The following is a 21,101-nucleotide window of genomic DNA, read 5'->3' as shown; positions in this document are numbered from 1 at the left end:
TTTTCTGCTTTTCACATTCAGTAAACAATAGTAGCTACAGCAACTACCTATTTGGTCAAAAGCAGAATGCAACAGGATTCTTCTACAGTGGAGTTCTGCCAATACTTGACCACAACTTCACTAGTTTAGTCAAGCTCCATGGTGTCAGATATCTTGGAAACCTTCCTAAACTGACACACTAGCACTTAGACTTACTGCAACTGCAGATATACAACCCACAAACACTAGCACCAACTTTGCTGTAAATGGCAGTGTTGTTCATCTGAGTGTAATGACCTAGAAATCAAAAATTCTAGTTGCTGTTCACCTTCTGAATGGTAAACATATCTTCACTATTATTACTTATTTTTATATAGCATTAGAAGAAAACAGTCAGGTTCCCAATACACTAGAAAAGTTTATTTTATAGGAAATGTTTATCTGTAGGAGTTGGATTAAATCTTGAACTATTTGATCAGCATTAAGAATAGTGTACACACACTGGGACATATTCTGTGATGAGAAAAAAGTTTAGCTTTTAATTTCCATCTCTCATCTCACATTATAAATATGTACAATGTCCCTTTTGAGGTAGATTTAACAAAGTAACTTGAAATATTTAATTATCTGGAACATGGTAACATGAAAATTAATAATTTCTAAGATAAAATAATTGTTTTAATAGTATATACATTTGTATCGGCTCAGTGGCTCCTAGAAACATGGTCAATTTCAACAGTCTCAGAAGTAATGCATACTGCTTGTTGTTTTGGGGAAAGCTATCTTTGTCAAAACAGCATGCATGGGTTCATCACACATTAGAGAATTACGGTGTGCACATGTAACTGGGGTGCTATTCACTGCTGTAAACCCTAACTAGCTATAGTGTGTCAGACAAGAGTTATAGTTTACAATTTGAATATAAACACTAATGTTAATGTTAAAAAATTAACCTTAAAATGAAAAAAATAAGGCTTGCAATATTGTTGTTAGAAAGATTTACAAAAACAAATAAATACAGATCAATGCATCCTGTGCACAACATTAAAAGGGAAATGCAAACTGCACTGTGACAATAGCACTTCACCACTGCGAGACCACAGCAAAATTTTGTTAGCTGTGGATAAAAGCCTCTGAAGGTATCTACCTTGCGAAAAACAAACAAAAACCCCACAGCAGTGAGTGTCAGAGACTGGGTCTACAGACTTGGGCTTGTGCTACAGTGTTAAAAACAGCCATGTAGATGTTCCAGCTCAGGCTGGTGCTCGGGCTCTGAAGCCTAAGGAGGCGGGTAGGCCAACTTTCTAATCGCACAAAACTGAACACCATCCCCTTGCCCCATCCCCTTCCCCATCCCTGAGGCCCCACCTTACTCCGCCCCTTCTCCAAGGCCCCACCTCCCTCGCACTCCTTCCCCCCTCCCTCTGTCACTCGCTCTCCCCCACCCTCACTCACTTTCGCCAGGATGGGGCAGGGGGATGGGGTGCAGGAGGAGGTGATAGCTTTGGCTGGGAGTGCAGGCTCTGGGTGGGCCAGAAATGAGGGGTTCAGGGTACGGAAGGGTGCTCTGAGCTGGGGCAGGGGGTTGGGGTGCGGGAGTGGGTCACGGCTCCGGCTGTGGGAGCGGGCTGTGGGGTGAGGCTGGGGATGAGGGGGTTGAGGTGCAGGAGGGGGCAGGGTGTGGGAGGGGGTGCGGGCTCCGGCTGGGGGTGTGGGCTCTGAGGTGGGGCCGGATGAGGGGTTTGGGGTGTGGAAGAGGTGCAGGGTGCAGGCTCCGGGAGGGAGTTAGTTTGCGGGAGAGGGCTCCGACATGGGGCAGGGTGTTGGGGTGTAGGATGGGGTGAGGGATGTGGGCTTTGGGGGACACTTATACCTCAGGCGGCTCCCAGAAGCGGCCGCCATGTCCGGCTCCCAGGTGGAAGGGCGGCCAGGGGGATCTGCATGCTGCCCACACCCATAGGTGCCACCCTCACAGCTCCCATTGGCTGCGGTTCCCAAATAATGGGAGCTGCGGAGCTGGTGCTCGGGCCAGGGGCGTGCAGAGCCCCTGTGGCCGCCCCTGTGTCTAGGAGCCAGATATGCCAGCTGCTTCTGGGAGCTGCGTGGAGCCAGGGCAAGTAAGGAGTCTGCCTTAGCCCTGCAGTGCCACCAACCAGACTTTTAGCACCTCAGTCAGCAGCGCTGAGCGAAGTCACCAGGGTCCCATTTCGACCAGGCGCTCCAGTCAAAAAACGGATGCCTGGCAACCCTAGTGGGCTTCAGAGCCTGAGCTCCAGCCTGAGCCAGAAGTCTACACGGCTATTTTTAATGTTGCAGTGTGAGCCCCACAAGCCCAAGTCTGTAGCACTAGGCTCTGAGACTCACTGCCATGTTTTTTTGTTTGTCTGTTTTGCAGTGTAGACATATCCTTAGCCTCAAACATAAGGCCAGATTCTCTGTGCTTTGTACCACACCACCTACACAGTCAGGCCTAAAACTGGCATAAGAAGCCCAAGGAAGATTACCCAGTACAAAAGGTAATCCCTGCTGACATAGAGCTGATGTAAGGGCTCTTATGCCACCTTCTCTCCCTGTTGCTGGTATAGTAGGGGAAAGGGGGCATGGCTGGGGTGCCCCTAAATCATTCTGATCCTTAGTTGTAATTTCATTCCCTTCGGGGGAATCTGCAGAAAACATAAATTAAAGTAATCCTCGGAAAACTCTAATTCAATTCAAAGGGGATGGCATTGGGATCATGGAAATGCATATGTGAACTTTAAGCCACCTTTTTACCATTCCTGATTGTGCTGGTCTGTCACACTCCAGAAACTGGCCCCAAGTCCATATGAAGCCACTCACTTAACCACTGATTTAAAAATAGAGATACAGAGCACATGGAATCAAATGTTTGTATAGAGATTTTCCAGCAGCAAAACCGAGTGCCATAAGGGAATAGAAATAAACCATAATAGACCACATATGTAACATTACAGTATGTAAGCAAACTACAGAAATTTAACAGATATATACATAATAAATAACATTGGTACAGGAAAGGAATATCAGCAAAGTCTGAGAGGTTTTCCAGAGCTCTCACTGCCTCAATCTTGTCTAACTATTTACAGATATAGTAATTTTTATTTTCCTCAAACCTTAACTTCACTGAGTAAAGGAAGATGCTTTCAGATTGTTAGTTATGAACTCTTTTTTCTGCTTACCAGAGGAAAACAGACCCAGATTGGGATAGATATAATTGAACTGTTATGTCTATAGATCTCTGTTGTAGGCAGCATAGAGGCTGCCTACAAACAAACAAAAACCCCACAGAGGTCAGAGGTCGAAAAGTCTACTTGCTGTTTTCCCAGTACCAGAATCTATAAACTTGTTATCTTGACTCCAGGATCCTTGTTCAGCTAGAAGAGCAAGTATGGGGGGGAAAGGATGACATCCTACATCTTAATCAGGGGCAATAACTTTAATATATATTTTAAACAAAAAGTTGTTGGATTTGTCATTTGTGCCTTCTGGGAGTCCAAGATCTCAATTTGATTTCACAGAGATCTCAACAGCATTCCATCTAAATGCTCTTATGGTTAACAGGCAAGTTGTTTTTCCCCAGATGTGACTTTGTGGCCATCATTTAGATTGACAAAAATTATTTTAAGTCATCTATCTAGATAGTTACATGATTCCCATTACCACAATAAAGAGCATCTTGCCAAAACAGCCTATAATTAAAAAATCCTCTTCATCACTCTTCATCATATATATGCCCAATGTGGATTACAAACAAACAAACTCCCCATTATTCACCCACCACTTCTGATCAATAGTTTACTTGTCCATTATCGTTAGCAAGACAGTGATATTTTGCCTCATACCTAACATCTACAGACCAGACACCCAATCTTCCCCATCTCAACTAACCAGTATGATCAAGACACCACCACATTTCATATATTATCCTCTATTTACACAGATCATAGAGTTCAGAGTTGCAGTTTTCACAGCAACTATAACTTGCTTCTTTGCATACAGGTAATATTTATTTCTGTGATATTAATGGTTAAAAGTTAATGTGTTCCAATGATGAGTTAAGACCCTGTCATCATCAGGGAGAATAAAATTAATATTGATGGATAGTGGTAAATATATAAAAAACACAGTATACATTTCTTGCAAAAGTACTATACCTGCATAGGGCCTGGAATGCAAGACAAAACCCTTTCTATATTCTCAGTGTTCACATCAACATCATTTACAGCAACAAGGGCATCTCCTGGAAACAAAAACAAAACAAATAAATACAGGGTGTATGCAAACACCATACAAAATTCAACAGTATGTTCTCTTCAAATTTAAAATATCATTCAGTACTCTCAGATGATTTTCCTTAAATATAAGTAGGCTCTTCTTAAATACATCATTTACACAAGCCTAAGAAAAGCCAAAGATTAATAGCCTGATCCTCTAAGCCTTTACTACTAAGCTAGGGTTTACTACTGCATATTGATGTCACTTTTTATAGACAACACTCAAAGCTCTTTCTCTTTATCCAGGCTTATATCATTGCATGTCTTTTGATGTCTCATCATGAATGTCCCATAATTTCTTCAAATCAAACATGTCCAAAACTGAACTTTTTCCTGAACCATCTCTGCTCATCTTCAGCTCCCTCTCCACTAACAAATGCACACTACTCCTCTCTGCTATCCTCTTAGTCATGCAACCCTGCAACCTCAGACTCTTGGACTCCTTCCTCTTCTTAGACCAGACTCTTGCCAAATTGTGAGGCTGCTTTGACAAGGTCTTCAAAATTCACTTCTGTATACCTACTGCCAAAACTGAAGCCAATCACTCATTATCTGCAATCTCCTCCTGTCCAGTTTGCTGCCTCTCCACTCTCCAATCTATTCAATATGCTGCAACTAAAGGTATGTTTCTTGCTGCTGCTTCAGTCATATTATGCCCACCTCATTTCAGTCTCCACATTTGCTTTTAGTCTCATTCCACCTCAAGGTTTAACTCATCATTCTTTTTTCAAGGCCCTGCATAATGCTGTCTTGCCTACCTCACTTATTTCTTACTACACTCCCCATCATGCGCTAATCTACTAACTCCTCCTACCTAACCACATGCTTTATTTCTTCCCACTTGTGACTTGCCTATTCCCACTCCTGGAACAGCCAAATATACCCTCAAGTTCCTAGTAAAGACTCTTTTTTTTATCCTTTAGTATATATGCTACAACATCTTTTCACTCTCTCCCCACATCCTCCTTTCAGAAGATTCTTTCTGTAAATGGAAAATAAATTAGAATTACAAGTTCAGCTCCTAAAAAGGTTTTTGTTTTTTAAAAAGGAAGAAGCTGGAAATAACAAAAACCCTCACACTAGACAACTTTTCCAAATTAGTTGGACCAGTGTGTGCTGTCTGCCTGGAGCCAAGACATTATAGATAGTCTGCAGAGGCTCATTTGTCCCTACTGACCACTATTCCATGCTGCTCATCCACATGGGCACTAATGATATCGCCAGGTATGGCCCTGAGCAAATCAGCAGTGACTACAAAGGTTTGGGAGCAAGCGTCAAGGGCACAAATTATGAGTGGAATAGAGAAAGTAAATAAGGAAGTGTTATTTACTCCTTCTCATAATACAAGAACAAGGGGCCCCCAAATGAAATTAAAAGGTAGCAGGTTTAAAACAAATACAAGAAAGTATTTTTTCACGCAGTGCACTGTCAACCTCTGGAACTCTTTGCCAGAGGGTGTTGTGAAGGCCAATACTACAACAGGGTTCAAAAGGGAGCTAGATAGATTCTTGGAAGATAGCTCCATCAATGGCTATTAGCCAGGATGCACAGGAATGATGTCCCTAGCCTCTGTTTTCCAGAAGCTGGGATTGAGTGACAGGGCATGGATCACTTGATGATAACTTGTCTGTTCATTCCCTTTGGAGCACCTGCCAGTGTCCTGTCAGAGGACAGGACACTGGGCTTGATGGACCTTTGGTCTGACCCAGTATGGCCATTCTTATGTAAATTTTCCTCTCATCTATTCTCCCATTGAGGATAAGGGCCCAGGCAGGGACATCCAACTCCTGGAGATGAATGCATGGCTGTGCTGATAGTGTCAAGAGGAGGGCTTTGGCTTCCTCAACCATGAGATCCTGTTCCAGGAAGAAGAACTGTTGGGAAGAGATAAGGCCTGCCTGACTAAGAAGGGGAAGAGCATCTTTGGGTACTGACTTGCCAACCTAGTGAGGAAGGCTTTAAACTAGGTTCAAAGGGGGACAGGTGACAAAAGACTACAGGTAAGCATCAAATAACAGAGGGCTAGGTGGGGTGAGGGGAAGACATGGAAATTTACAATAGGGACATAGAAGCAACAGCAAGAAAATCAGTGGAAGAATCTGCTCAATGTCTATATGCAACTGCAAGGAATATGGGGAATAAACAGGAAGAAATGGAAGTATTAGTACATAAGCTAAATTATGAATTCATGAGATAAGTTGCATGACCGGAATATTGGTACAGAGGATATAGCTTGTTCAGGAGGGACAGGCAGGGTAAATAGGGAGGAGGTGTTGCATTATACATCAAGAATATATACACTTGTTCTGAGGTCCAGAAGAAGATGTGAGTCCCTGGATAAAGATAAAAGGGGTAAAAATAGGGTTAATGTCATGGTAGGTATCTACTATAGACCACTAAATCAGGAAGAAGAGGTGGACGAGGCATTTCTAAAACAAATAACAGAAATATCCAAAACACAAGACTTGGTAGTAATGGGGGACTTTAACTACCCAGATACATATTAGAAAAGCAATACAGCAAACAACAAAATTTCGAGAAAGTTCTTGGAATGTATTGGGTACAATTTTTTGGTTTCAGAAAGAGGAGGAAGTATCAAGGGGGACAGCTATTTTAGACTTGATTGTGTCTAATAGGGAGAAACTGGTGGCAAATATGCAGGTGGAAGGCAAGTTGGGTGAAAGTGATCATGAAATGATAGACTTTGTCATTCAAAGGAAAGGAGAGAGAGAGCAGCAAAATAAGGATAATGGACTTCAAAAAAGCAGACTTTAACAGACCCAGAGAACTGGTAGGTAAGGTCCCATGGGAAGAAAATCTAAGGGAAAAAATTTCAGGAGAGCTGGCAGTTTCCAAAGAGACAATATTAAAGGCAAAACTGTAAACTATCCTGAAGTGAAGGAAAGATTGGAAGACTAGTAAGAGGCCCATATGGCTCCATCAGGAGTGCTTTTAATTACCTGAAAATCAAAAAGGAATTCTAAAAAAAGTGGAAACATGAACTATTTGTTATGAAGGAGCACCAAAAAATAGCATAAGCATGTAGAAAAAAATCAGAAAGTCTAACAAAATGAGTTAAACTTAGAATGGGACATAAAATGCAATGAGAAGAGGTTCTTCAAATAAATTAGGAGCAAGAAAAAGATGAAGGAAAGCATAGGTCCTTTACTAAGCATGGAAGGAGAGCTAATAACTGATGACATCACAAAGGCTGAGACGTTTAATACTTATTTTGCTTCGAACTTCTCTAAAAAGGTTAATGGTGACCAGATACTCAACACAGTTATTATTAACAACAAGCGGCAAGGAATTCAAGCTGAAATGGAGGAGAACAAGTTAAAGGATATTTACACAAGTTAAATGTATTCAAATCAGCAGGGTCTGATGAAATTCATCCTAGAATACTTAGGGAACTAGTTGAAGCAATCTCAGAACTATTAACAATTATTATCAAGAACTCATGGAGGATGGGTTACATCCCAGAGGACTGGAGAAGGGCCTATCTTTAAAAAGGGGAACAAAGAGGACCAAGGGAATTATAGACCAGTCAGCCTAACTTTGATACTTGGAAAGATACTGGAACAAATTAACAACCAATTAATTTTTAAGCACCTAGAGCAGTGGTTCCCAAACTGTAGGTCACAACCCCAAGGGCAGTCTCTCCATTAGCAGATGGGGTTGCAGAAATCCCATGTGTGCGAAGGATGTTATTTTACAAAATGACATCCTCCAGACAGCATGACTTCACATTCACTGCATGTGTGCAAGGTTATGCTGTGTGGAGGATGCCATTTTGTAAAGCAAAATAGCATCCTCCATGCAGCATGACCTTGCACATATGGTGCATGTGAGGTCACGCTGCATAGAGGATCCATTTTTCAAAGGTTGTCTGGGGTCACAGGAAGCAATATATCTAAAACTGGGGTCATGTATGGGAAATGTTTGGGAACTGCTAACCTAGAGGATAATAGGGTTATAAGGAATAGCTGGCATGGATATGTCAAGACTAAATCATGGCAAATCAAATTAAATTTCCTTCTTTGACAGGATCACTGGCTTAGTGGATGCGGGGAAGAAGTAGACATGATATAGCTTGATTTTACTAAGACTTTTGACACACGACATTCTCATAAGCAAACTAGAGAAATGCAGTCTAAATGAAGTTACTATAAGTGGGTGCACAACTGGCTGAAAGACCATACTGAAAGAGTAGTTATCAATAGTTCACTGTCAAACTGGGAGGGTGTATCCACTAGTGGGGTCCCAGAATGGCCAGTCATGGGTCTGGTACTATTCCATATTTTTATGAATTACTTGGATATTGGAATAAAGATTATGCTTATTAAAATTTGCAGATGACACCAATCTTGGAGGGGTTGCAAGGACTTTGAAGGACATGATTAGAATTCAAAATAACCTTGAATTGGAGAACTGGTCTGAATTCAACAAGATGAAACTCAATAAAGAAAAGTGCAAAGTATTTCACATAGAAGGAAAAATCAAATGCACAACTACAAAATGGAAATAACTGGCTAGGTGGTAGTATTGCTGAAAAGGATCCGGGGGTTATGGTAGATCACAAATTGAATCTGAGTCAACCGTGTGATGCAATTGCAAAAATGGCTAATATTCTGGTGCGTTGTATGTAAGATACAGCAGGTAATTGTCTTGCTCTACCTGCCATTGATGAGGTCTCAGCGGGAGTACTTTGTCCAACTCTGGGTGCCACAGTTTAGGAAATATGTGGACAAATTGGAGTGTTTTAGAAAATTGTAAAGATTTAGAAAATCTGATCTACGAGGAAAGATTAAAAAAACTGGGCATGTTTAGTCTTGAGCAAAGAAGACCTGATGGCAGTCTTCAAGAGTGTTAAGGGCTGTAATAAAGAGGATGGTGATCAATTGTTCTCTATGTCCACCGAAAGTAGGACAAGAAATAATAGGACTCAATCTGAAGCAAGGTATATTTAAGTTAGAACATTTTTCGTAATATCTAACTATAAAGGTGGTTAAACTCTGGAACAGGTTTCCAAGGGAAGCCATGGAATCCCCATCACTGTAGGTTTTTAAGAACAGGTTGAATAAACACCTATCATAGATGTTCTAGGTTTACTTGGTTCTGCCACAGCACAAGGAGCTGCACTTTTTTGCTTCTTGAGGTCCCTTTCTGCCTTACATTTCTATGATCCTATATCTTAGTATTTATGTTACCACCATGTTACCTTGGTATCAGTGTGCCCCCTAAGTATTCAAAAACAGAAAATAATAGATTCATATATTTTAAGACCAGACAAAAAAAGTATAATGATCTACAGCTAGATTTATAAAATAACTTGGGCATCTGAGTCCAATATTTAGGTGCCATTGAGATCCTCAAAATCACTACGGAGTTGCTGCCTAAGTCTGTGGGTGCTTAAGTTTCTATCAGTAACCATGTACACTGCCATCTCAGTGTTGGCTGCTTGCCTCATACATAAGCCCCAGGAGGATTCTCAATCCAGACATTCCCTCTCCTATCTTGCCTGCGGGGTGTGATCCAGAATGTGTGCTCAGAGCATGCTCAAACCCACACAAAATGGCCAGAGGAAGTGGTGGTTATTCCCCATAACACCTTATCATTTTAGGGCACTGGTTAGAACGCTCACCAGGATGTGGAATACCTGGGTTCAATTCTCCCCTCCGCCTCATATGGAGAGGGGATTTGAACTCATGTCTCCTACCTTTCAGGTGAGTGCCCTAACCACTGGGCTATTCAGAAGCATGTCTTTCATAAGCTCTCCTGTTGAAGTCATTCCATTGTGGAATGTGTATAAATGTATACAAATAATTAAATTAGACCACTCATTCGGGGCTAGAAATTAGATGGGTGGGTGGTACTGCCACCCACTTCCTCTTCTGTTTCTTGCCTATGCACCTAACTCCAGAAGAGGGTTCACAACTGAGAATACCAAGCAGAGATAAGTGCCTAACTTCCTTTGAGGAGCAAGCTGTAGGCCACACCTCCCTTCCGGGCAGTTCCTAATGGCTAGTTTAGGGCTTGTTTATACAAACACTTAGTTCATGGCAAGCTAGAATGTAAATTTACTGCCCTGCACTGTAGGTGTCTGTGTGGACCATGCTGCTGCACACTAAAAATTCCTTAGTGTGGTTTAATCTACCTCAATTTCAAAATGGGCTAGATTAAAGACCTGTTAGCTTACAACAGCAGAATTCATATGGTGTGGGATTTAAACTCATAGTTCCTACCTCTCAGGAGAGTGCCCTAACCACTGGGCTATGAGGTATTCAGACACAGGGCTTTCTCAAACTCTCCTGTTGAAGTCATTCCATTGTGGAATGTGTATAAATGTATGGACAGGGTAACATGGAGTGGATTTACACCCTGGTTTGCCTCAAACAAAGTGTTTGTATATACAAGTCCTTAGGCAGCTCCCCACTCAGCTTGCTGGCTTTTGTGGATCCCATCCTTAGATGCCCTTCTCTCCACATACATTGTATAGGGAGTGTAAGCATGTATCTTGGGGCTGTAGATTGCACTGGGTGGCATGACCTCTAAAAGTTAGGCACTGCAACACCTAATTCTTTGCAGATTTAGTCCCTTGTCTGACCACTTCTATAATAGAGGCTACTGAACTGGATCAAGTAATGCCAGCATTGAACCCTGTAACTTGTGGCTGAACTAGATCTCTTTGGGGAAGATGTGCTTGATTTAAAATTATCTTCTCTATTTAAAGCCGTCAAGTGATGGGGAATCCTCTACAAGCTGTTCCACTGGCTAATTATCCTCCCTTAAAAAATTTGTGCTTTATTTCCAGTTTCAGTTTTTCAGGCTATGGTTCTGATAACACTTTCTTTCAACAGACAGGAAAAATAGCTCAATTAGTTGATAATTTACATGGTTGTCTATGCTTTCTGTCTATAGAAAATGAAGGCAAACTAAGATGAAAAAATTAGTTTCTCATTTAATTTTCAAAGTGATTAGTTGCATGGCCATTCTTATTTCTTGTGGGAGTGAGTTGAAAATCCTAAATTCTGCACTTAATAATCACATTGAAAAGCAAGAGAAATTTCCTTGTGCCTTATATAGCACCTCTATGATGTATAAAGATTACCTCAAAAAAGTTCACACCTATCACCTGCAAAATGAACTAATGCCCAGCCAAAGTCAATGGAGAGAGCATGTCTATTATTGATCAGAATTGTTAATGTCTTTGAGACACTAAGTTGCCTAGCAAGAGATAATTATATCTTCTTTACAGAGAAGAACTGGTTTACAAATCTTCCAGTTTTAAACTGAGCATTTTCTTCTGAGCACATTTGAGGCAGATAAGCTGATGCTTAACAGGTCAAATCTTCTCATTAGCATTCTCAATTTTTGTTCTGTCTTTAATCTTCCCTTTTATTTATTTATTGAGAAGAATAGAGTAAATCAACGTCAATAACAGTGACAACTTCTACTTTTGAGGTTCTTTATCAGTAAACAAACTCTGTGATTCTCTAGAGTAGCTGCATTCTTCATTTTTTGGGAGGACCTTGGAGGACCTGGGCAAATTTTCATCTCAGGAGCTTCCTCAGTTTTCGGTCCTGGGGCCGGTTTTGTTCAATATCTTCATTAATGATATGGAAGATGGCGTGGATTGCACCCTCAGCAAGTTTGCAGATGACACGAAACTGGGAGGAGTAGATACGCTGGAGGGTAGAGATAAGATACAGAGGTACCTAGACAAATTAGAGGATTGGGCCAAAAGATATCTGATGAGGTTCAACAAGGACAAGTGCAGAGTCCTGCACTTAGGACGGAAGTATTCCATGCACTGCTACTGTCATAAATATAAAGGGAAGGGTAAACACCTTTAAAACCCCTCCTGGCCAGAGGAAAAATCCTCTCACCTGTGAAGGGTTAAGAAGCTAAAGGTAACCTCGCTGGCACCTGACCAAAATGACCAATGAGGAGACAAGATACTTTCAAAAGCTGGGAGGAGGGAGAGAAACGAAGGGTCTGTGTCTGTCGGTATGCTGCTTTTGCCGGAGATAGACCAGGAATGGAGTCTTAGAACTTTAGTAAGTAATCTAGCTAGGTATGTGTTAGATTATGATTTCTTTAAATGGCTGAGAAAAGAACTGTGCTGAATAGAATGACTATTCCTGTCTGTGTCTCCTTTTTGTAACTTAAGGTTTTGCCTAGAGGGATTCTCTATGTTTTGAATCTAATTACCCTGTAAGGTATCTACCATCCTGATTTTACAGAGGTGATTTCTTTACTTCTATTAAAAGTCTTCCTGTAAGAAAACGGAATGCTTTTTCATTGTTCTCAGATCCAAGGGTTTGGGTCTGTGGTCACCTATGCAAATTGGTGAGGATTTTTACCAAACCGTCCCCAGGAAGTGGGGTGCAAGGGTTGGGAGGATTTTGGGGGGAAAGATGTGTCCAAACTACGTTTCCCAGTAAACCCAGTTAGAGTTTGGTGGTGGCAGTGGAGATCCAGGGACAAAGGATAAAATTACTTTGTACCTTGGGGAAGTTTTAACCTAAGCTGGTGAAAGTAAGCTTAGGAGGTTTTCATGCAGGTCCCCACATCTGTACCCTAGCGTTCAGAGTGGGGGAGGAACCTTGACAGCTACAGACTAGGGACAGAGTGGCTAGGTAGAATTTCTGTGGAAAAGGACATAGGGGTTACAGTGGACGAGAATATGAGTCAATAGTGTGCCCTTGTTGCCAAAAAGGCTAACAGTATTTTGGGCTGTATAAGTAGGAGCATTGCCAGCAGATCGAGGGACATGATTGTTCCTCTCTATTCGGCATTGGTGTGGCCTCATCTGGAGTACTGTGTCCAGTTTTGGGCCCTACACTACAAGAAGGATGTGGAAAAATTGGAAAGAGTCCAGCAGAGGGCAACAAAAATGATTAGGGGGCTGGAGCACATAACTTATGAGGAGAGGCTGAGGGAACTGGGATTGTTTAGTCGGCAGAAGAGAAGAATGAGGAGGGATTTGATAGCTGCTTTCAACTACCTGAAAAGGGGTTCCAAAGAGGATGGATCTAGACTGTTCTGAGTGGTACCATATGACAGAACAAGGAGTAATGGTCTCAAGTTGCAATGGGGGAGGTTTAGGTTGGATATTAGGAAAAACTTTTTCACTAGGAAGGTGGTGAAGCACTGGAATGGGTTACTTAGGGAGGTGGTGGAATCTCCTTCTTTAGAGGTTTTTAAGATCAGGCTTGACAAAGCCCTGGCTGGGATGATTTAGTTGGGGATTGGTCCTGCTTTGAGCAGGGGGTTGGACAAGATGACATCCTGAGGTCCCTTCCAACCCTGAGATTCTATGATTCTAATAGGGTTCAGGCTTCACAACCCTCCTATTAAGTGCACATGCAAACTGTCTAGGGAGATTGTGAGATTTTTGAGCTAGGCAACACCTCAAGATACTAACGATATTCAACTTTACTTCTCATTTCCACATAACCTAGATTCTGCTCTCTCTTTGTTCTCTCATTAGCTAACAGAGATAGCAGTTCTCCCATAATGCTGGGTTCATATGAGTCCAAAGAAGGCTGAAATAATTTTGGTAGGAAGTAGAATAAATTTGGAGAGGATTGTAAATGTTCCCACAGTGGTAGGGTATATTTCTACCCTTCAGTTCAGTGGTTTAAAGATCTTGGAATCTGATTGAAACCCTTCCCCTTTGACAGTGGCACGCTTATCATTTTTGGCTAGATGTTTATTTAAAGTAATTGAAAAGGAAACAGAAAGGGACTGAAGATTATATAAAAGATTGTTCTATGGAATAAAGACAGGGACCTCAAACTTTCTTAGTAACAGTTGATAGATTTTGAAGCACGATCCCCTCTAATTAATACCCCCCAAAAAGGAAGTGTGTTACAAACAGCACTGATAAAATCCCTTTTTATTATAATAGCTAAATGTCATGGGTTTCCTTAGGATAACATCCCATAGAAAACCCTTCCTTTCAAATAATGGTCTCTACCATTCTCTCTCCAGTCTGTATTTCTTTTGATTTACACCACAGGAAAGTCTTTGGCCTGCTCAGTCTTTGACATGAGCATCACTTCTTCCCAATGAACAAAAAATCTCTCCCCCACATTCAGGCTGCAACATATGGTCCCTTAGTTTTGTCCCCTTCTAACTCCAAAGGTTCATCTCACCTACCCATTTAATGCGATGCACATATGGACTTTTCTTTTATGGGATTTAGTGATTATACCAGCTGTGCACTATTGGACTCTGGTATGCAGAATTGGACTTTAGCCAATCACAGCTTAATTTTCCAGAGGTGTTGAGCACTTGCAGCTGCCCCTGAAGTCAATGGAACCTGTGGGTATTCAGCAGCTCCCTAAAACCCACCCAACAGTTTCTAGGGGTAGAAGTAATTACATTTATTTTATTTCACATTTTTAATGTTTTAAAGTTACATAAGATGTCCTCATCAGCCCCTCAGGTATTGTAGATATTACCCCTCTTTTAAAGATGGGGACATTGAGGCAGAGTTAAATGGCTTGCCCAAAGCGACCAAGGGGAATCCATACCAGCCAACAGAAATCTTGGGTTCCTGAATCTGGATGCAGTGTCCACACTACGATAGTACAGACAGACATCACCAACATTGTATGTTAAGAGGTTATGTTATCAAGAAATGTTTTTTTGTGTGAACATAGTTGGCAGAATAGAATTAGTGAAGTGCCATGCTATGCAATAATTTAGTACTAGATGTTTAAGACTATCATTTAGCAGGGGTTCTCAAACTGGGGGTTATGACCTCTGAGGGGGTTGCGAGGTTATTGCATGGGGGGCGGGGGACGCAAGCTGTCAGCCTCCACCCCCCAAACCTCACTTCGCCTCCAGCATTTATAATGGTGTTAAATATATAAATACATGTTTTTAATTTATAGGGGCGGGGGATCGCACTCATAGGCTTGCTGTGTGAAAGGGGTCACCAGTACAAAAGTTTGAGAACCCCTGAATTACAGGCACTAGAGGAAATATAGAAACTTGTTCCAGATTACTGGCATTGCTTAACAAAACAAATTTGTTTACTAGGGAATTCAAAATTTTTAGACCACTGTCTCCACAACAGTAATCGTTTAATCCTCTGCCAAGTGAGAAAGTTCAAACCAGCTGCCCACATTTTAGTGGGAAAGTAAACACCTTAATATTTTGAAGTGAAAGGAAGACTTTCATACTTCCCATGAGATGTTTAAATTTCCTGAAGCGGAAAATTTTCAACTGCCTTTTAAAAGCAATATTTACGCTTCATGTACTCAAAGTGTTTTATCATTTGATGCCTAACAGTTCATGTATTTAAAACTTCCATTCTTGCAGTAAATATTTATTCTATTCAATTTGTAAAAATGTAAGCATACACTATAAATAAGTGAGCTTTTCAGAGACTCCAAGCAGTCCTACAGGTGGTTCCCATTTTTCAAAAATGCCTTATCTTTATAGATCACTCATGGTATAGTTGAGAAAAGCTACATTTATCAGAGTGATCCTCCAAGGATATACGGAAAGCATAAGAGCAACCAAATGGATAGAGAACCTTAATCCAGTAAATGAAAATAATAATCATTGGGGGAGAAGAGGTTACTAAATCTGGTATGAACATGGACTTATTTAGTAAATATGATTACCATTTCTTAAAAGACAATGTCACTTTGAAATCTAGTCCATTTAAAAAATATGAATTAAGAATAGCGGATGGATATAAGACCTGCAAAAGCTCCCCTACCAATTTTTTTGTGGTTTTACAACCACATTTGCCTATTTAAGGTAATATCCCCTCCCCTTTGTTGCATAGGAAACACTCAAAAAACAACAGAAATTGACTAACTAGTATAGGGTCTGAAATATAAGGTGGGCTGTATGTACTTCTCTAGCACCCCTAGGACCCGGAGTGTAGAAAATTGTGTCTGCTGCTGGGGCATATGTATTCTTGTTGCTCTAGAGGCACAGAGAGGGTGGAGTGCTGTGCTGAGGAAGGAGGGCACAAGAGACATAACAGGCAGGCAGGAGAAAAGGTGAGAGGGAATAACAGAAAGCAGCCGGAGCTGCAGGGAGAGAGAGGAGGAGGAGCCTCTTATGTACCTCTCTAGTACCCCCAGGAGCCTGGACTGATTAACAGCAGCTTCTCAGGGAGCTTCCTGCTGCTTCCCTGAACCCACTTGAGGAGAACAGGCAGCTAACTGAAGTCATAGGAGCCAGTTAGGCCCTTAAGATGCCAATATCTTCCTCACTTAGGCCCTGCTACCAGCCTGCTTATTTGTCCATTTCAACTGAGTGTTGAGAGCCACTATAGCTGGCACAGAACAGCAATCATGAGTGAAAGAAGAAAAAGCCCCTCTGGGGCAGCATTCAGAAAAAGCAAGCAAGCAAAGGAAGCTTTTATATCTAAGCAGGAAGCAGCTCTCCTGAGATACACAGACACAAATGTTCACAGTAAACCTTCTGGGCCCAGTGAGGATGTGAGTGGTGAGGAGATGCCTGATCTTCCAATTAGTCAGAGTGCAGGTAACCTGGCAGCTACTGCAGCATCCAAGTCTCCATCTCAAATGGATGTAACCATGTACTTTCCTGAAGAAAAGTTTAGATCAGAGAAGAGTGTGGTGGAGGTGCAAGAAACAGCTGCTGCTGAGTTTGGTTCCTTAAGTCTAGATGATCCAAGACTGTGGACCCACTTGAGCAGTAGCCTGAGGGACTTCCTTGTACTGCATGGGCCACAGCAAGTGAAAAACTTCCCCAAAGACAAAATAGAAGTTTCCATCCAACACATTACTGGCGTGAAATCCCCAATGGTGACAAAGTGGAGAGGCCATGGCTTATGTACTCAAAAACCCAGAATGCCGCATACTGTTTTTGTTGCAAACTCTTCCAGTCTAATGTTCCAACCACATTGGGTTCTACACGAACAAAGGACTGAAAAAATCTGGCTAGAAATCTGGCATGCCAAGAGAAGGCAGCAAATAAACAGAGAGCATTCCATAGGTGGAAAGAGCTTGAGATGAGACTAAGGTTAAAGGCCACCATAGATGATCAGCATCAAGAGAAGATTGCATCAGAGTCTCTTTACTGGCAAAATGTTCTGAAAAGCCTCATGGCCATTGTGAGACTGCTTGCTACTCAAAACCTAGCACTGTGTAGCACTTCAGATCAGCTGTATGTGCCAAGCAATGGAAACTTCCTTAAAATTGTGGAGCTTATGGCTAAGTTTGGTGCTGTACTCCAGGAGATCTAAGAAGAGTCACCACCCAAGAAATGGAGGACTTGTGGCACCTTAAAGACAAGTCATTACATCTGATGAAGTGAGCTGTAGCTCAAGAAAGCTTATGCTCAAATAAATTTGTTAGTCTCTAAGGTGCCACAAGTCCTCCTTTTCTTTTTGCGGATACAGACTAACACAGCTGCTACTCTGACACCCAAGAAATGTACACACACCACTACCTTGGAAAAATAATTCAAAATAAGATCATACAGTTACTGTCAACAAAAGTCAAACAGAAGATTGTGGCAGATCTCAAGTCAGCAAGATATTACTCAATTATTCTGGACTGCACACCTGACATCAGCCATATGGAACAAATGACTTTAATGGTGTGTTTTGTAACAACAACAGAATCTAGTGAAAATGTCCCTGCAATGGTGATGGTCAGAGAGCATTTTCTAGAATTTATTGACACTGATGATACTACAGGAGCTAGTATGACAAATGTGCTTCTTAAAAAGCTGGAAGATTCAGGAATTGCGATAGCTGACATGAGTGGTCAGGGCTACGATAATGGTGCTAACATGAGAGGAAAGAACAGAGGAGTGCAGACACGGATCCGAGAATTAAACCCTCGAGCTTTTTTTGTCCCATGCTGTTCTCACGCATTGAACTTGGTGGTCAGTAATGTAGCGTCAGCTTCTAGTGAGGCTACTGAATTTTTTAATGTAATTCAAAGCATCTATGTATTTTTCTCTGCATCAACTCATCGATGGCAAATTTTGAAGCAACATCTGGGAACATCCTTGCTGACACTGAAACCCCTGAGTGCCACACAATGGCTAAGTCGAGTGGTGACGATAAAACCTAATTTTAAAAACACCAAATTAGGAAGATAGATGATGTCATAGTTGCCATTGTGGGGCATAATGCTTTGGCAGGAACTGTTCAAGGGAGAACAGTGGCAGAGGGAAATGGAATCACCAGAAACATACATAACTTCAAATTTCTGCGTGGCTTAGTGTTGTGGCATGACATACTGTTTGAAATAAATGTTGTAAGCAAGAGACTCCAAGGTATTCACCTTGATATATCTGGAACAATGGAACAACTGGACAAAGCAAAGTCACACCTACAGTCTTACCGGTCAGATGGGGGATTTCAAAATGTTCTGAAGAGTGCACATATGTTGGCAGAGGAACTTCACACTGAAGCTATTTTCCCACCCATTCAAGAATACAAGAGTCACCAAAGAAGAGGATGACATTTTGATTACGAGGCACAGGATAATCCCTTAAGAGACCCCCAAAACAATTCAAAGTTGAATTATTTAACCAGGTGCTAGATTGTGCAATACAGTCAGTTGAAGAATGTTTCATGCAGCTCAAGGAACACAGCAGTATATTTGGGATGTTGTATGATATTCCAAAACTCCTCACTGTACCTGAAGAAGACCTACACCAGCAATGCAGGGCACACACATGACATGCGCGATATTGATGCGAGTGATTTAGGTGATGAACTGAAAGCCCTTTCAAGATACATTTCAGCAGGATCAACTCCAAAGGCTGTTCTGGAATATATGTGCATAAATAAGATCACCCTCTTTCCAAATGCTTTTGTTACTCTGCGCATACTTCTAACACTTCCTGTAACAGCTGCTAGTGGAGAATGCGGCTTCTCCAAGCTGAAGTTAATAAAAACACATCTACACTCCACAATGACACAGGAGAGGCTGGTCGACCTTGCAACCATCTCAGTAGAGCATGAGCTAGCCCAGACTGTGGACCTTCAGCAGGAAGCAGTTCAAATCTTTGCAACCAAGAACGCACAGAAAGCACCACTTTCATTATTCAAACAGTAAGTGCCAGTGTTTACTATGCAGACAAGAAAAGTTACATTTGCTCTTCAGGCATTTGAAAGTTAAGTGTTACTTAAAATTTTTGAACAAGGCATTTTCAGTTGTTAGTTCTCCTTTTTGGGGTAGGTAGTAGAGCAGTATTATGAGAGGAGTAGAACAGGAAGAAGGCAGAATTGAGACCTTTCAAAGTTTTGGCCCAAGCAAGGGAGTATGGGGGTGTCATTTGAGCTCCCCGCCTCAGGTGCCAAAATGTTGTGGGCCGGCCCTGAAGAGGAGGCTGAAATATAAGCTGCATCTCAAACTCCATCATGAAAATTGAGACATGGCAATGCTTATGCAAATACCCTATCGCTAGCTCTGGCTTCTAAACTTTTTCCTTGTTTTATATAACCCTTTCACTGAGTACAATCTCGCTCTCTCTCGGGAAGAAAAAAATATCAGATCCCTTAAAGTACTTTGGAGCTCTCAAAGGAATTCTTTCATTGACAGGAATCCTAGCTGTGTGTTAGTTCCATTAGGACAGACACAGATAGCTGCCTTGCAGGTACGTGCCTCTGAGTCACCTGTCTTTATGCAATGGTTACTGTTTCACAACTAGTGAAAGTTAGGCGGATTCCATGTTTGGTGGTATCCTTGCGTATGGCCCTGTCTCTTTCAATAACTGTCCATACCCATGGATTGGTGAAGTTTTAGGATTGTATATTTATTTTTAAAATATTACACACAAAACTTGACATGAGGATCTCCACCAATGATGTTTTATGTTTTTATTAGGGCTGTCAAATTATTAAAAAAATTAATCATGCGATTAAATAATCACAATTAATTGCACTGCAATTGTTAAATAAAACATTTCAATATTTTTGATGTTTTCTATATTTTCAAATATATTGATTTCAGTTGGAACAGAATAAAGTGTACAGCCCTCATTTATATTGTTATAACAAATTTTTGCACTGTAAAAAATAGTATTTTTCAATTTACCTCATACAAATTTTGTAGTGTAGTTTAATCTCTTTATCGTGAAAGTACAACTTCAAAATGTAGAATTTTATTTTTTTACACAACTGCACTCAAAATAAAACACTGTTAAGCTTTAGAGCCTACAGCTCCACTCTGTCTTACTACTTATTCAGCTAATTGCTAAGACAAACATGTTTGTTTACATTTATGAGAGAGAATGCTGCCCGCTTCTTATTTACAATGTCACCTGAAAGTGAGAACAGGCGTTCCCATGACACTGTTGTAGCCGGCATTGCAAGGTACTGACGCGCCAGATATGCTAAATATTTGTATGCCCCTTTGACCACCATTCCACTGTACACTTTGACATAAATATTTGAAAATCCAGAAAAACATCCACAAATATTTATAATTTTAAATTGGTAGTCTATTATTGTTTAACAGTGCAATTAAAATGGCAATTTTTTTTAATCGAGTTAATTTGTTGAGTTAACCATCAAGTGCGATTAATTGACAGCCCTAGCTTTTATTGTTCAAATGCAGGAGGAAATTGTTTCACAAGCATGATGGACCATATTTTCTCTACAATAGAAATTCTCTGTGCAAGGAAACCAACACCATCCTTCATTGGTTCTTGGGAGTGAGAGGCGGAAATAAGATGAAGTTTCCCTTCCTTAGAGGGCAAAACCTTAAAGATCAGTTTGCCATTAAAAGAGGACATAGGACTGTCTTCCAGCATAGCTTCTAGTGTTCATTCAGGCTTGGACAGGGACTGAGCATCTGCAATGTTACA

At 41.2% G+C, this 21,101-nt stretch overlaps 1 protein-coding gene across 4 annotated transcripts in view; it reads right to left on the bottom strand.

Moving 5' to 3' along the window:
* Window positions 1-21,101, bottom strand: part of INTU (inturned planar cell polarity protein) — a 112,642-nt gene that overhangs the window by 66,534 nt on the left and 25,007 nt on the right. For all 4 annotated transcript variants that reach the window (XM_084626363.1, XM_084626365.1, XM_084626362.1 and 1 more), the window contains exon 3: window positions 4,152-4,237. In XM_084626363.1, the coding sequence (XP_084482489.1) occupies window positions 4,152-4,237 (86 nt within the window). The remainder of the gene's footprint in view (window positions 1-4,151; window positions 4,238-21,101) is intronic.

Source organism: Lepidochelys olivacea, assembly GCF_965140295.1.
Source record: "Lepidochelys olivacea isolate rLepOli2 genome assembly, chromosome: 4".
Classification (NCBI taxonomy): Eukaryota; Metazoa; Chordata; order Testudines; family Cheloniidae; genus Lepidochelys; species Lepidochelys olivacea.
Note: the sequence above shows the minus strand (reverse complement) of the source record. Positions and strands in the feature narration are given on the sequence as shown.